We start from the raw sequence: 16,586 nt of genomic DNA on the forward strand, positions 1-16,586 counted from the left end.
GGAACTTCAGCAGTCTTTTGAGCTATTAAACACTGCGCTTTGTTCGGCTCTGGTGCTTGGCACACCGAACCATAACAAACCGTTTGTGCTCTGTTCATGAAACGGCTGGTTGCGCACTCTGTCTTAACACAGAAATTTGGTGATAAACAGAGGCCTTGTGCTTATTTTTCCACTGTGCTTGACCCTGTCGCAAGAGCCCTCCCGACTTGTCTGAGAGCGGTCGTTGCTGTGGTCGCTTCAAGAAGACATTCGGCTGGACTCATACTTGATACAGACCTCACAGTTATGGTACCCCATGCTGTGGATACACTTTTGAATATGAGAAAGACACAGCACCTCATCAGTGCACATTGTACTGGTTATGAATTGACATTGTTTGCTAGACACATTACGATCAAGAGATGTGGCACTCTGAATCCTGTCATGTTACTACCCCTCCCTTCTGAGAATGATGCAGTTGACAAACATGATTGAATCTTCCGGACGGAAGAAGAGACAAAAGGACAGGTAGACCTGACTGATGTTCCCTTATCTGATCCTCAAGGGGAACTATATGTCGATGGCTCTTGTTTCAAATTACCAGATGGCACCACCACTGCAGCTTATGCTATCACAACATGGTATACGGTGGCAGAGATATCACAGGTCCCTCATCAGCCGGCTCTAGCTGGTGAGCTTGCTGCCCTTATTCGGGCTTGTGAGTTGAGTGAAGGGTTGGTTGTCAATATTTATACTGACAGCCAGTACGCACTTGGGGTCGTGTATAATTTTGGGTGACTCTGGGCTGAGAGAGGGTTTTTTTACCTCCCATGGTACCAAGATTCAGCATGGCCACCTTATATTGCGGCTTTTGTCTGCTTTAATGCTTCCCAAGAAAATGGGAATATTTAAGTGCAGTGCCCATAAAAAGGTTACTGATGATGTGGGTAGAGGAAATGCCTTTGAGATCAGACAGCTAAGGAAACTGCCCGAAGTAAGATGAAAAGCATGTTTGTTGTAGGTCCAGCTAGGTGGGTTCCTGAGGTTATGTTTGAAAATACCCTTGAGAGTGTAAAGGAAATACAAAACCGAGCCACAATAGAGGAATTGGCAAAATGGCAGGAGAATACAGTACAGTTGGATGAGGAAGGGTGTTGAATTGATAAATCTGGAGAGCAGAAATTGATCTTGCCGGATGCATATGTTCTTCCAGTGGTTACTATAGCACATGGTCCAGCTCATATCAGTTTGAAAGGCATTTGTAAATTATTAGCCCATGTATGGCATAATGTTAACATTTCCGAGACAGCTGCACATTTGGTGAAATTTTGTACTGTCTGTATAATGCATAATCCAGGGAAGGGTACCTGACAACTCCTAGTAATTTTGCACCACCTACATTTTATTTTGAAGTCCTCCAAATGGACTACATCGAATTAGAGAGATGCAATAATCTTAAGTACGTTTTGGTGGTTGTATGTGCGTTCAGTAAATGGCTGATGCTTACCCCACTAAAGATAATACGGCCATTACGACTGCGAGGTACTCCTCAAAGAGTTTTCCCTCATTTTGGCTTGCCCCGAATTATCTGGAGTGACAATGGAAGTCATTTTAATGGGAAAGTGATTACATTGATTTGTGAAGGTTTAGGTTTACATGCAAAACAGAAATTCCAATCCTCCACAGTCAGCGGATTTGGTTGAGAAGTACAATGGTACTCTCACTCTGAAATTGGCAAAAATCCAGTAGACAACAGGGTTGAAATGGTCAGAGGCTCTACCGGTAGCTCTTTTATCAACAAGAACCACAGTTCATTCTAGAACAGGACTGTCACCTTATGAGGTAGTGTTCGGATGACCGGCGAATGTCCGTGTCCCACATCCTCGTAGGTACTCAGATATTGAATATCCTGTGTTGCTTGATTACCTTGGTCAGTTAACAGAACATTGACTTTCTGTTCACCAGCAGTAGCCCCTACCCTCCACACAAGAGGGACCCGGCCACAACATTCAGCCTGGAGATTCTGTACTTATCTGGAACTTCCAGCAGATAATAGTATTGTCTGGGGTGTCATGGGTTTTGGAAAACTATCAAAGTGTACCCTAATGCAGCAAGGGAAATGTTATCTCCCCGGAAAAAACAAAAGAACAGCCAGAGCAATGTATTTTTGGAGACACACAAGAGGTTCTTTGGAGAGGGGACTGCTTGTTACCCCACTGAATCTGTCACTAGTTTGTGGACTGCATATCCATTGTCACTTGTAAACTATACTTGCACTCGGCCACCTCAGTTCACAGAAGTGAAAGGAGAATTTGGTTTTGGTTAACCGGGCGATGTCTATATTATAGAAATCCACTGGGTATGGGCTATCCAGGATGTGATAACAATACATATTGCGATAATTTCTATATGGAGAAGAGAATGTCATGTTGGTGGGTTGGCATTGCAAGGAATTGAAAGTTACCCGAGAGGCTGGTTATTATCCTGCTTGTTGTCCTATTATGAACAGTACTGACACTTTGCTGTATATAAATTGCTCAGGAATAATGATAAACAAAAATACGATTTCCTTGGTAAATGCTGAGGACCCAAGTGCTTTCGGAATGAACTCCAGGTATGCAGCAGTGGATTATGAGGGACCGATTTATGCACACACAGGGTTTTTATTTTTGTCTAATGGGACGTATTCTAATGTTCACAATGGTACAGATAATGTAGGTCTTGGAATGGTATTGCCCTTGGGTGTACCTTGTAAATACGCTAAGCCTAACATAAGAGGGTTAAAAGGACCCCAACGAAAGAATTCTGTGAGGGTCTTCCCACACCTGCAAGGCAGTATCCCCAATGGTTTCTCCCCTATTGTGGAATTCCCACAGTTTTTGCTTACATGCAATGCCAAGTCCCACGACTACAACAACAGGCACCCCAGAGCTTCAAGGGACACAGTAGGGGATCTATCAGACAGCATCAAGGCCTGCAGGAACATTGAACCTCACAGTCTCCCAGATGTAAATTTGCGAGTTCCACCCCAGAGCTGCAGGGGTTGGTTTCCTAACCAACTGGTGCAAGGACCTAGGGGCATATGTATCAACCGAATTTTGATTAGCAAAAGCTGCGAATCGCAAAAAAGCAGCGTTTGCGACTCAAAATTCAGAAAACGGTATGTATGAGGATAATCGCATCGCAAATTTAAGGAAACCCATAATTTGCGATTCCTTAACTTTGCGTAAGCATTTAAGGAATCGCAACATGCGATTCCTTAAATTCTATGCAAGAAGTACTAAAGATTTGCGATTTCCCCTTAAGAAATCGCAAATTACCACCAACTTCAAGTTGGTGTTAATTTGCGATTTCTTTCACAAAAGCTCTTTTTGGCATTTGTGAAGGTGCTATGTGGCGCACATACAAGCCCTTAGGGCATGTATGTGCGCACACATGTTCGTTTCAGGGATGCATCAGGGTGTCCTTATGACACCCATGCACCCTTGAAATTATTCCCAATTTGCGAATCACAAATTGAGAATGACTTCCCATTCATTCCCATGGGCCTCCTGGCCCATAGAAATGAATGGGTAAGTATTCCTTAATTGCGATTTCGCAATTTGCTAATCGCAATTAAGGAATACTAAGAATTCGCAAAAAAATTGTGATTTCTTTAATACATCCCGTTTTGCAATTCTCAAATAGCGAATTCTAAAAAATCGCTATTTGAGAATAGCAAATGAGGATGTTGATACATATGACCCTTAATTCAGTGCTCCATCATAGAATGAGGAAAACCAGTTGGGCCACAGACCTTACACAAACCCACTGAGCAATCTTGGGCAGGCAGATTTTTCAGTTTACTGTCAGTCCTGTTCAAGTTTCAGGGACACAGTGGCAATCGAAAAAGTATGTCATTTGTAAACAACACATTCAAAGATAACAGTATGAAGCAGGGACATGCAGGTCAATTGTTTTAATTTTTTTATTCCTAAGTCTAGACCATAAAATATTAATAGTAACCACACAGAATTTCAATGCAAGACATGATCAGTCCAAACAAGACCATTCCTAGAATTTCAATTACCTGTTCCTAATATGCTACCACCCTAACATAATTTCTAACACAATGCTAAATTGTAGCTACAGCATTAAAGAGCAAATTTACCTTTTGGGTTTCTCAAGCAGTATTGCGCATCATACACCTTTGAACAGTTAGATCATCTGTTCCCTCTCAAAGTTCAGGCGAGAGAGTGAGAATGGGTGCTTTCCACCAAAGATACCTTCAACATGGCTCCCGAAGTCAGATATCAACTCTCTTCCTTAGAGTGTCTGTATCCTCAGTCGGGTGTGACCTCTGGTGAGGAGTCTAATGCAAAGACTTGTAATCTACAGTCAAATCCCGGGATTTAAATAGGGTTTGATCCTTGATTCTTTCTCGTGTTTTCAAAATACAACAGAGCTTGGAAATAGTGTCTTTTACTAGATTTAAATTAGCCTAGCAAAAATAACATCAGTTCTATTCACATGTATAAGTCAGGTGCCATATTCATAATGACAAAAGTGACAAAACATGTCAGCATAGAGTGCAAGCAGCAAGTGCTGTTAGTAACTTTACATTTTCTATTACACATAACAGACTGAAGGCAGACTAGGAAACAGAAATAGGCTATCGAAACTGGTGAAAAACATCCCTGTATTTTACTGTTACACATATATGTCTACGCGATATCCCTCGCAACCTGTTTTATGATGTTTCTAAATCCTTGCCTTATAGAGATAAGTATGGTTGGTCAAATGTACCAAACATCTGCCTCCCTACATCCTGAGTAAATGGAAGATTTTTGGTAAATTAACCATATGTTTTCGGATTACTTCTGAAAGGCTGTGGCTGTCAGTTTTCCAGAAGTGCTCTTTAACATTTACACTTGTGAAAATAAACTAGGTGCAGAGTGCAGAAGAATGCTTCTTTTTTTCACTTACTTTCGATTGTATATGCATTACCAATCTCAAACATCCTCTCCCCCATACTGGGAGATTTCTACACTTATGTGCGAGTAAATTCACATTTTGCAAATACAAATTTTATACACTTCTTTGAGCATGGGCATCCCTGGATTGATGGAGTGAAGAATGCATAAATTATTAAACTGTTGTTACAAGTATGTTTTTCCTTTAATGTGGGTTGTGTATTCCTGCATTTTTCAAATGAGTGAAAAAGCCTAACGAAGGCAGTAGGTAGAAAGATCTAATAATCAATATTTCATCCATTGTAATACCACTTCAGTATTATCAGCTAAAGATTTAGTTTAGTATCCTTTTAACATTTGCAGTATAAATAATCATACTTGCTTTTATGTTTGAATATCTCTGGCACATGTTCGCTGTTTACCTTCTGTGTAATTTTACTTCTTAATAATGCTGGTCCAAAAAAACTAAATTAAAACAACTTTATACAGTGTTTCCTAATTTATCGTTTAGTACATGCCAGGAAAGCGTGCCTTTGTAAAAGAGGTGCGGGAGAGCGCTCTGTTACTTCGTCGCACAGGAAGGGAATGCATCGAGCGAAGGCAGAAGGCCATTGAGAACGGAGAGGACATCCCAAAGGACATTCTTACACAGATCCTAAAAGGAGCTGGTAACTCAGACATTATTTGATTTCATTTCAGCCCATTTAGCCAAGTCATTCTAAATACTGTTGCTAGCATATATATGAAAAATTAATGAATTGTTGTTTTTATTTTTGCAAATTTCTCACTTAATTAGCCCAACTAAATGCCTGATAGTTACCATTGCAATCAAATTAGATTTTATATCACATGAATGGAAATATAAAAGGCACTCTACGTCATTAGAAAAGACTCTAAAGCATACAAAAGTGATGGATGAAATACTTGAATTAATCTTAGCCACTTGTAATTACTCTGGACCGCATCCCCAGTCCATCGTTATTTTGCACACCATGCCACCTACGTTTGGACCCAACCATAGACAAATCTACTTTAATATTCCTTTTAGCTGGTATTATTGAAAGTGGGGAAACTGGGTTGGGGGTATATTGCCTCAATGAGCAGTCCCTCCTATATCTGACAACATGTTTCGAAGCCCTCCCCTGGCTTCTTCTTCAGGACCAAGAGGATCCCTTCTACACTCACCATATAATAAGGAGCGATGTCTATAAGGTATCTAAAAATAGGGGTGTCTAAATAAGTAGTGTATATACATGTAGCAATTACTACATGATGAGCATGCCAAATAACCATGCACAGTTTACAATACCTAAAAAGGTATACTACTTTGTAATCTGTAAGGAAAACAACATAGTGTTAAAAAGCAAGACCTCTTCATCTTCCATCATAATTGGTGGTGACCTGTAAGGAAGGTGATATGTGATAATATATTCCTTATCCGTAATAGTGATGCCAAAGTTGGTAGAAAAAGTGACAGTACAAAGACAATCACACATTGAACAAAAAACACACACTCTTTGTCAAAGGACCGGTATTAGTGAGTCCAAAAGATGTTTAGCGCCTCGTCAGAAACAAACGGTATTATTTAAATAAGTATTGTTTCAAGAGAGACAAGTACAATTGGTATTGAGGTTGTCTACGCACTTGATCCCTAAGGAGATAATGCCCCATGAGCCTTAAAACGGTTGGGAAGGGTGCCTATAGCCACACACTGAGAATACAAAAAAGGAAAAGCTGGTTATTATGAAATTCCATCGATCGTTGTCTGATCCTCATTTAACCTGCTGGTGCTACGCTGCTATGCCGTACTTACTACTCCAAGGACACTGCCTCTCCTATGTCAAGCCTCTCCGCAGCTCCGTTGAACAATTGGACTGCGTGGGGTGTGCCCTTAAGTAGTAAGGTTAATTGGTATTCCTGCTGCCAAATTAGTATTCAATCGTGTGCACTTGTTAAAAGTTCCCCGGAAGTAGTTCAGACGAACTACTTCCTGTTACGGGGCTTCAAAGAGTGTTCTGAAGACTAGACTGCCAATGTCGCCGGTTCCAAAGAGGAGAGACTGCTCTCTGTCACAGTCATTGCTCACTCATCACGTAGGTGCATGTGAAAAAAGAAAAGAATGCCCTCCATGATTTATGAAGAACGATGCTACATGGACTCAATCTTTTTCCGAAATTGGGAAAATAACCGAAAACGTTCTCCAATACTGATGTGTGCAAAAGGACACATAGGAAAAAACAGGGGAATATGTATGGAGAACCAGCGTAATTTTTAAGACTGATCAATTTATAAAATATAAAGAGTAATCAGCCAGATTGTGCTCTATGGGGTCCTAATAGAAGCGGTTCCTGAGTTGTTTGAGGAACCATGTGAAGTGAGACCACTGTCCCTATAAAGTCGGCCTCATCATGCGCAATCAGAAAAATGTGTTTCACCACTGTTGAAACGGTCAGACAAAGGAGGGAGAGAAGAAGAAAATATTAAATTAATTTATTTCTCCTACCTAATAGGAGCTACATGATAGGTGTACATGTAGGCAAAGCCGGTGTACATCACGACCTCAGAGGGTCTCCGTTTCTTAGCCTCTCCATTATGATCGAAGGGCAGACAAATGAAACCCATGGGGCCACCATATTGCCTGTATAGGTACTCATCAGGCAGTTGTTTGGGCACCGTTACTCAGATAATTTGATGTTAATTCTTTCAGACAAGTGTTTTTTTTTCATTTCAGAGGGTTCAGGTAAATTGACCGCAGGGTATGTCGTCATTGAGCCATAGATGTGTGTCCCCAAACGGAACACCCATCGCTGTTCTTTCTAAAAAAAACGTTTTCTCCATTCAGTTGTTCAGTTGCGGTCCATGCAAATCATCCACAGGGTGTTGAGTGGTCAGGTAGTGTGTTGCCATCTTGGTTGTGCTTTTATTTTGCAGTGAATGTTGCTTCTGTGTTCCCCAATGCAAACCTTGACTGGTCTTGTCGTCATGCTTTTGTATTTCAGGCCGCATGGGCAGGTCACCATATACACTACATTCTTGCTGTTGCAATTAGTGAATCTTCTTTGTTCCCATTTGGTACCATTCCTGAATTCTATGTACCTGCTCTTCCTTGTGAGAAGTGGTACAAAAGGGGGTGGTGATGGATCTCTTGACTGGGTGTGAGTGTTTGATTGGTTCAGATGCTCTGCCCATCACCACCCCCTTTTGTACCACTTTGTTCGCCATAAGTTGTCAGGGTATGCTCAGACGTGAGTCCCTTGCTCACTTTTCCACTGGATTCAAGCAAGTCGGGCTGAAGACGGCTGAAATGCCAGAAACCAGTCCTCGGAAGCTTGTTTCCGGTCCAGGGAAGGCATGGCTTGGCAGTTCGGGCTGGACTGTTCCCATGAGGCACAGGGTCAGACTGATTTGCATATGGCCATGTCTGAACTGGGGTGGCAGAGTGGGCTAAAGAACGGTGATGGATTAAACCCAGATCTCTTGACTGGGTGTGAGTGTTTGATTGGTTCAGATGCTCCGTCCATCACCACACCCTTTTGTACCACTTCCTTGTGAGAAGGCACGTACTGCAGTTACCACAGGGGTGGTGGCCCTGCAAACGTGGTCTCTTATGGACAAGAAGAAAGACCAGGTTATCCCGTGAGGTTGTATTTGTGAATTTAATAAAGGCATTCTGTTGGTTGACCTAGATCATAAAGGCTTCTGTGGATGGAATGTCCCCTTCCCATATCACCAAAACCTCTTCAATGTACCGTTTCCAAATTTTTATATGGTAAAAGAAAGGGTTACTGGGGTCTAGGATTTTTTTCGTCTCCAGATGGTGCACATAGAGACCAGCTATGCTGGGAGCAAAGGTGCTCCCCATGCTAGTCCCATGCTTCAGTAAGTAGAATGTGTCCTCCTACATGAAGAAATTCTTTGCGAGTGCCAAAGACACACATTCCATCACTACATTACGTGGTATTTGATACTCCCATGCAGTGAAAAATAGGATCTCTTCAATTATGGTCAATGTCTCATCATGAGGAAGACTCATATATAGACTCTCCACGTTGAGTCACATGAGGAGGTATTTGTCAAGGTCAAATTTCATGTCTCGGAGTAGTTGTATAACTTCTTTAGTGTCTTTTAGTAAGTCCCAGTTCTTTGAACCAGTGGGTGGAGGAACGCGACAGCGAACTTCGATAGAGGTTCCAATATGGAATCTCTCCCCGAGACGATGGGGCGGCCCAGTGGTTGTCCTAGATTCTTTTGAATTATGGGTATAGTGTAGAAGTATGGGGTTCTCTGTGATTTTTTTAATGAGCAACTCGGCCTCCTTCTTAGAGATCCAATCATGAGCCACAGCCTCCTCTACCATAGAGGCTATCCGAATTTGGATGGTTTCTGTAGGGTTGTCACGTATGATCTCATAATTCCTGCAGTCTTTGAGGAGTTTCCTACACTTGTTACCGTAGGCTGTGGTGGTCTGGATAACTATAGCTCCCCCTTTGTCGGCTGGCTTGATTGCGATATTGTCATTGAGTGACAGTTGACGTATTGCCTCCTTCTCTTCCCTGGATGTATTCTGAAAGATCGTGTTCCCCTACTTCGAGATGTTCCCCATTTCTTCCATCACTGCTTTCTCAAATGCCAATAGTTCTACCGGCAGTGTGGAGTCCGGGGGGATGAAGGTGGACTTGACTCATAGGCCAGTGTCCTCGCCGTCTCCTTCTGGTGTTTCCTAGTCTTTGAAGAAAGCTTTTAGTTTCAGTTTGCGGATGAACTCCTCCATCTCTGTACACAGTTTTAATTTGCCATTCTGTTAGTCAGTACAAATCCTAGTCCTCGTTCCAAGACACGTTCTTGTGCCTGTGTCAATTTGTAATCTGTCAGGTTCACTACGAAGTTACTCTCCTGCTGGTCGACGGTAGATTGTTCGATGCACCCCTCATACTCCACGTGGAGACTTGTGGTGTCTTGTCCGCTGGGGTGGACCAGTTGCCCCTCTGGGTACTGCCTCTCTTTTGTCCATGGCGTGCCCCTAAAAAAGGTGATGGGCCATAGTAGTTGTAGTTGTATTCCTGTGATGGAGGTATCCAGTGTTGCTATGGTCCTCCCATTGGTGGGTGAACCCTCTGAAATAAAAAAAAACCCCATGTCTGAAAGAATTAACATCAAATTATCTGAGTAACGGTGCCCAAAAAACTGCCTGATGACTACCTATACGGGCAATATGGTGGCCCCATGGGGTTTCATTTATCTGACCTTCGATCATAATGGAGAGGCAAAGAAAGTGAGACCCTCTGAGGTCAAGCCCTACACCGTCTTTGCCTACATGTACACCTATCATGTAGCGCCTAATAGGTAGGAGAAAGAAATTAATGTATTATTTTCTTCTTCTCTCCCTCAATTGTCTGACCGTTTCAATAGTGGTGAAACAAATTTTTCATAAAGGAGACAAAAAATCAGGCTATTACGTTTTATGAAAAAGCAATAAGACGAGAAGCATTGTAAATTTAGGACTGACTTTGTAAATTGGTTTAGAAATTCAAGATAAAGGAATTTGTATTATCTCAACTGATCACATTGTACTGTACATAGCCAGATTTTCTCTCTGGCCCTTATTACATTTTAAATACTAATGCATTAAATTGTGAAATTTTTAAGAAAGAAATGTTAATCAGACTGCTTTTTCTATTTTCAGAATTGGAAGAAGACTATGATTCTGAAAGTATGCTGGACAACTTTGTCACTTTCTTCATTGCTGGTTGGTACTCATAAACTACACTCATTTTGCTGTTTTGTATGAGCTCTTTACCTAATAATGGCTGTTCCAATTACACAACGTTTTTAATTTGTCAACCCGGGATGGATTCAAGGCAAATTTAGTCTGCCTGAATTAGGACCTGGAACCATTATGTAGTTTCAAGTTTATTAATATAGTGCTTAGTTAATTAAAACCATTACAAATAGAGGGTACACTTTAAGACAGTAAATGTATTCACTTAAAAACGTTTTTTACGTCACTAGGTCGACAAAGTGTTCTAGTGTCTCAAGTCTGTTTGTCTTAAAAGGTTGCTAAGTACCAATAATAAGACTAATTCATTTTCAGAGTCTTTGCTCATCTCAGCACTTGCATTATTATTTGACTTGCTCTCACCATTATAAGCCTATACTTTTTCCTCAAATAGGTGTGCAAGTTTGACAGCCTGTGTGTTCATTGGGGTTTGGGCTGAGCTGAGGCCTTGATGAGCACATGTCAGTGTTTTTTTTCCTTTGGACAGAAGCGCCGGACAAGTGCAGAGAATTTGCATCATTGTCTCCTTTCCCATTCCACATAACCTATAATCTACTCCAGTCGCGGCTGGTCCCGTGAATTAGTAGTGGGGCGGAGGGGGGTGAGGGGGGAGAAATAAAATCACTTGCCTGTCGGCCGGCCAGCTGCCGCCTCTCTTCAGTCCTCTTCCTGGCTTCTGCTGAAACAGGAAGCAGGATATGCTCCCCTGAGCCAATCAGAATGCTGCAATGAAGTGTTGTGGTTGGTCTGAGCGCAGTGCTTCAGCATTCAGATAGAGAATGGAAGCCTAGGCATGTTCTCCACCCAGGCTATAATGCAGCCTGGGTGCAGAACATGCTAAGTGCGCATGAATGTTGGCCAGGCCCAAGAGAGACAGACAAACATTCTGCGCACTTAGGAGGGTGTTACAACTCCTTCCCCCTGCGCAGCTCTGCCCCACCTCACAAAATTGCCCGAGCACAGAAAAATAAAATTATGATTACATCAATGTATCATTTTATTTTTCCTTTTTTGCCATGCTGAAAGGCAATGGGGCAACGCTCATCCACCTTAGTGGAGGGGTCGACCCTGCTTTTCTCCTTCAGTTGTTCTGGACCAACGCACAGTCACATGAATTCTAGCTTCAAATGGAATGACATTGGCTTTCTGCGCCAGGATTGTTTTGTTGTGCTGTAGAGGAAGCCATCTGGTCATTTGTTTGAGATGATTTTTAAATAATTTTGGTGATACTTGGAAGGTTCCATAAGCTGTCTGCATGAAGAGATTGAATTGCGTCTTTTAAAAAATAGTTCAGTCTGGCCTTCAAGTTCAGAGTCTTTATTTCATGCCTGACGTGAGCTGATACAGTGTTGTATTCAGCTAGATGAAAATCATGGCACATCTAAAGATAGGCCTTTTTTATACCCCATGTGTGTTTCATAAGGCTAAACTCTAGACGCAGCCGGGCCTGTGAGGTATAGTTTGGAAGTGTGAATACCAGCCGGTATGTCTTAGCCGTCAATGAGTCTAAAAGTCTTGCCATCTTGCTTGGTACAATTTCTGTGCCATATTCTATTGTGGGTAGAAATGTTGCAGCCACAACTTTTAGTAGGGCCCTTAATATAGGAGCAAGCAGCGTTTTTGAAAGCTGCCGGAATCTTAACATTAGGGCGGTAGCCTCCGGCTTCATGATATTCATGTGTGAGATAAAGGATCCTCTGTAATCAAAAAACACTCAGAAGAACTTGTACTGTGAGGGACATGCAACCCGAGACCACTGATTGTCCAAGCGACAAGTGCTCTAAGTCTGTTTGTGAATTTGACCACTTTTGTTTTAGTGAAGCTTACTTCTATTTTGTTCAAGCTGTGAGTAGTTGAAGAGACTATTTACAGGTGCCAAGCTCGTTGAAGCAGGCCGTCCGCATTTAAGATATGTGTCATCAGAAGATCAGAGTTTTGGAGAGTGTATATTTAAACAGTTTACATCATGTGAAAGGTCTGAGATATAGATATTGAATAGCAGCATGGCAATATCGCATCCCTGTTTCAGTCCTTTTGTGGTGTAAATCTTTAGAGGGATATGTGAGCCATCTTTGAATTTTACACGGAGTCATGTTCCAATATACAGGAGTTGGATTCAATCAATCTATCAGGGGATTGTAAGCGTGCTACTTACCCATGAGAGTCTCAAGGCACTAAGGGGGGGGGGGGGGGGGGGGGCGAATATCTGTTAGCTGAAGAGCCAGATCTTGAGGGTCTACCTGAAGGTGTTCAGGGAGGGGGCAGGTCTGATGTCTGCCGGGAGCTCATTCCAGGTTTTGGACATGATGTGCAAGAAGGATCTTCTGCATGCCCTGGCTCAGTGGATGCGTGGGGTTTTGGCTAGTGCAAGGTTGGAGGATCGGAGGTTTCTTTTGGGTATGTGGAAGTTGATTCTGTTGTTGAGGTATTTGTAGGCATGGGTGAGGATTTTGAAGGTGAATCTCTTGTCCACTGGGTGGCAGTGGAGCCTTAGTAGGTGTTGGCTGATGTGTTTGTGCGGGGGGATGCCGAGGACGAATCTGGCGGAGTGTTCTGTATCATCTGGAGTTTGCAGAGTAGTGACTTGTTTATGCCAGCGTAGAGTGCATTTCCATAGTCCAGTCTGCTGGTGATGAGTGCGTGGGTGACCATCTTCTGTGACTTAGGGGGTGGAGGGATTCATTTGAAAGTCTTGCAGAGGATGCGGAGGGTGTTGAAGCAGCTGGAGGTGAATGCGTTGACCTGTCTGTTCATGGTGAGAGATGACTCGAGTACGATCCCGAGGTTTCTGGCATGGTCCCAAGCAGTCGGTGGGCTTCTGGGGGCGGTTGGCCACCAGGTGTTGTCCCATGCTAAAGGGGTGGTTCCGAGGACGAGGACTTCTGTCTTCTCTGCCTTGAACTTTAGGCAGCTGTTGGTCATCCAGACTGCGATGTCCTGCATTTCTGTCTGGAAGTTGAGTCTGGCAGTGGTGGGGTCTTTGGTGAGGGAGAGGATGAGCTGGGTGTCGTCAGCATAGGATACAATGTTGAGGCCGTGTTGTCGGATGTTGGCGGTGAGGGGGGCCATGTAGGGGCTGGTCTGGATCTGGAAGAGCAGGTGTTCAGTGGAGGGGAAGGTCTAGCTGGGGGTGGTGAGGCAGAGGGTATTCTTGTGGGTGATGGCGAGGCCCCCTCCCGGGTGCTTGGGGCAGTCCTTCCTCTGGATGTTATATCTGTCCTGGATGGCGGTGTTGATGTCAGGGGCGAAGTAGGTGTTGGTCCAGGTCTCCATGAAGAAGGTGATGTCGGGCGAGAGGGAGTCTTAGGTTCCAGATCTCCATGGCATGTTTGTGCATGGAGCGCACGTTGAGGAGGATGCATCTTAGGGTGTTGCTGGTGTTGGCGTTGCCGGTGTTGGAGGCCGGGGTGGTGGTGAAAGTCTGGCGCCAATGGAGGCACCAGAACTGGCCATCAGTTGTGTTTGGCGCGGCCTGTTGGCAGTCTCTTTGTCTTCTGGAGTTGAATGTGTGGAGAGTGGCTGTGCTGTAGTGGTGGGTGGATGGAGGTGCAGGGTTCCTGGCGCTGGTCGTGGTTGTGTCACGGACGGGCACAGATGGCTTGCCTTAGGCTCGCCTACTGCGCGCGTCTATTGTGCGACCGCGCAGCTGCCACCGTTAAGTAGGGAAGAGGGGAGGGATGAGCAGCTGGGAGGCGGGTAACGGGCATAGACAGAGGGGCGGGGCCTCAGGGGCAGCAGCGACAAGAAAGGGATGCGGGCAGAGACAGAGCGGGCACCAAACCAGAAATGGTGTAACCGATACTACAACTCTGAACTATAACAAATAAAACAAACTAGACAAAAGACAAAAAATAAAACAAAACAAGACAGTACCAGGAATTTACAAGCGCACCAAGGAAATGGAATCAGGCAGGATTGCTCTCAGTATGGTGCTTGGGATTCCAACATATGTTCATTTCCGCCATAATAGTTTGCCTGGGAGCCTATCAAAGGCTGCTGTGAAGGTGACAAAACAGGTGAAAGCCTGATTGATTGTATGGAATAGAGTTCATAGAGTTTGCCCTTGCTTCAAGGTCTTGCAAGACAAGGATTGCTACGTTTTTGAAGTCCATGTATAATAATGCTATCCATTAATAACTGCCTGGAATACTCCTATTATCGCCTTTGTAAATTGGGTGTTTTATGAATCCATGTCATGAGTCAAGTATTATCTGTTTCTGAAGCACTGATGTATATAATATGTACAGCTTTCTTGCCCAATATTCAATGTTAGACCTAAAGAGGGTGGCAGGCTCGCCATTTGGGCCAATGATGCTGTCTTCTTTGCTTTTTCTTATAATGTCTTCCAGGGTGCTTAGATTTAGATTAGGATTCCTTCTGAACAGATGATTAGCAGTACGGGAGAGAGGACACTATGTTGTAGTCAAACAAGGAGAATTTTGTAATAAATTAGGAAAATGAGTAATCAAATTTTATAAAGGAAACATTGTTATTTAATCACAAGGTATCCGAAATGTATTTATACACAAAAATGCATTTAAAGGTCATCAACATATAGTGCCCCAGAGGGAAGGATGGGAAGGGTGTCAGTGTAGAGAGTAGTGTAAGGTAAGTGGTGACATAGTGAAGGCCAAACAACCCTAATAAACAAATATATACACCGGGCATAATCCGCCCAACACATAAAACATGAATGTTTGTAAAATTCAAATCAGGTACACCATGCTTCTAGGAATATATTAATTGGCACATTTGGGATGGAAGCTGGTAGTAGGGCAGGTTGTTGACGTTTCAACCCCACGATACGGTAAGCAGTAGTAGAGCCTTACAGGGGGTCTTACTCAGGGCAGGGGTGGGGCGGGGTTCCTAAAAAAATATATATGAAAAGGGAAAGGAGTTAAAGCTGGTCCCTAAGGATCCCAAATGGAAAGCAATGGAATTAAAAGAAAAAAAAATGGGTGGAAAAGGAGAGTGAATTACCGTGAATCATGTTTTAGACACGGAACATGTAGTAATGAAGACTTCAATGTAGATACGATTACGAGGTAAAGGCGTCAATTGTAGATGTCTAATGAAAATAGAACTGGCGTTAAAAAACAGAACGGACTGCTTCAGAGAAATGCCCCGTATGGTACACACAGAGGAATGGGAATACTAAACTTACATGGATGTGCTGAGGAGTCAACATCTTTGGTACACTTATTTCAGACAAACCGCCATCGGACGATCGGGAGGTTATAATTCTGTGAAGGAGGGGGGAGAGAGAAATGAGTAAGGTAAACTCTTACGGGAATAAAAACAACTACAATGTGGCGGTATGTGCGTCGTGGAGGGGACGCACAAAACCAGTAAATACCTTTTGGGCTGTAGACAATCCAGCGTCCCACTCGGGGGTTGGGTTCTGAGTGGCAAGAAAGGGGAAGGTTTCTGCAATGCCGTTAAGTGCTGATCGCAATGTGACGGGTGTGCGTGCACGTTGTCTCAAGCCTAATGCGTTGGCAAAAAAGCAAGGAAAGACTACGTGTGCCGAACGAAAGTTCAGTGACAGACGTAAAAAAGGGGCCGTGGTTGTTCCATGATTAAAGTAAAAAAGGGTTAAGAGGGCACTTACCTGTCTCACAGGACGGTATAAGCGCTCGTTCACAGTAGATGATGACATGAAAATAAACACAATTAATAGACAGGTGGTTATTACACTCAAAATGACAGTTCTAAAAAATGACAGCGGTTGTCCCACGATTTGATAAAGCCGCCTTTACCTGTCTCACAGGACGGTATAAGGGAAATCCCCATTGAACATGTGATCTGTACATACCATTGTAAAGATAAAAGCTAACAAGAACAGGTTCAGAAAATAGGAGGTTAAAATCAAGCAGTTT

General features: G+C 43.2%; 1 protein-coding gene across 1 annotated transcript in view; it reads left to right on the forward strand.

Moving 5' to 3' along the window:
• Positions 1–16,586, forward strand: part of LOC144781362 (cholesterol 24-hydroxylase-like) — a 272,481-nt gene that overhangs the window by 122,188 nt on the left and 133,707 nt on the right. The window contains exons 8-9 of the mRNA XM_078660153.1: positions 5,443–5,599; positions 10,615–10,677. Coding sequence (XP_078516279.1) covers positions 5,443–5,599; positions 10,615–10,677 — 220 coding nt within the window. The remainder of the gene's footprint in view (positions 1–5,442; positions 5,600–10,614; positions 10,678–16,586) is intronic.

Source organism: Lissotriton helveticus, chromosome 9 (genome assembly GCF_964261635.1).
Source record: "Lissotriton helveticus chromosome 9, aLisHel1.1, whole genome shotgun sequence".
Classification (NCBI taxonomy): domain Eukaryota; kingdom Metazoa; phylum Chordata; class Amphibia; order Caudata; family Salamandridae; genus Lissotriton; species Lissotriton helveticus.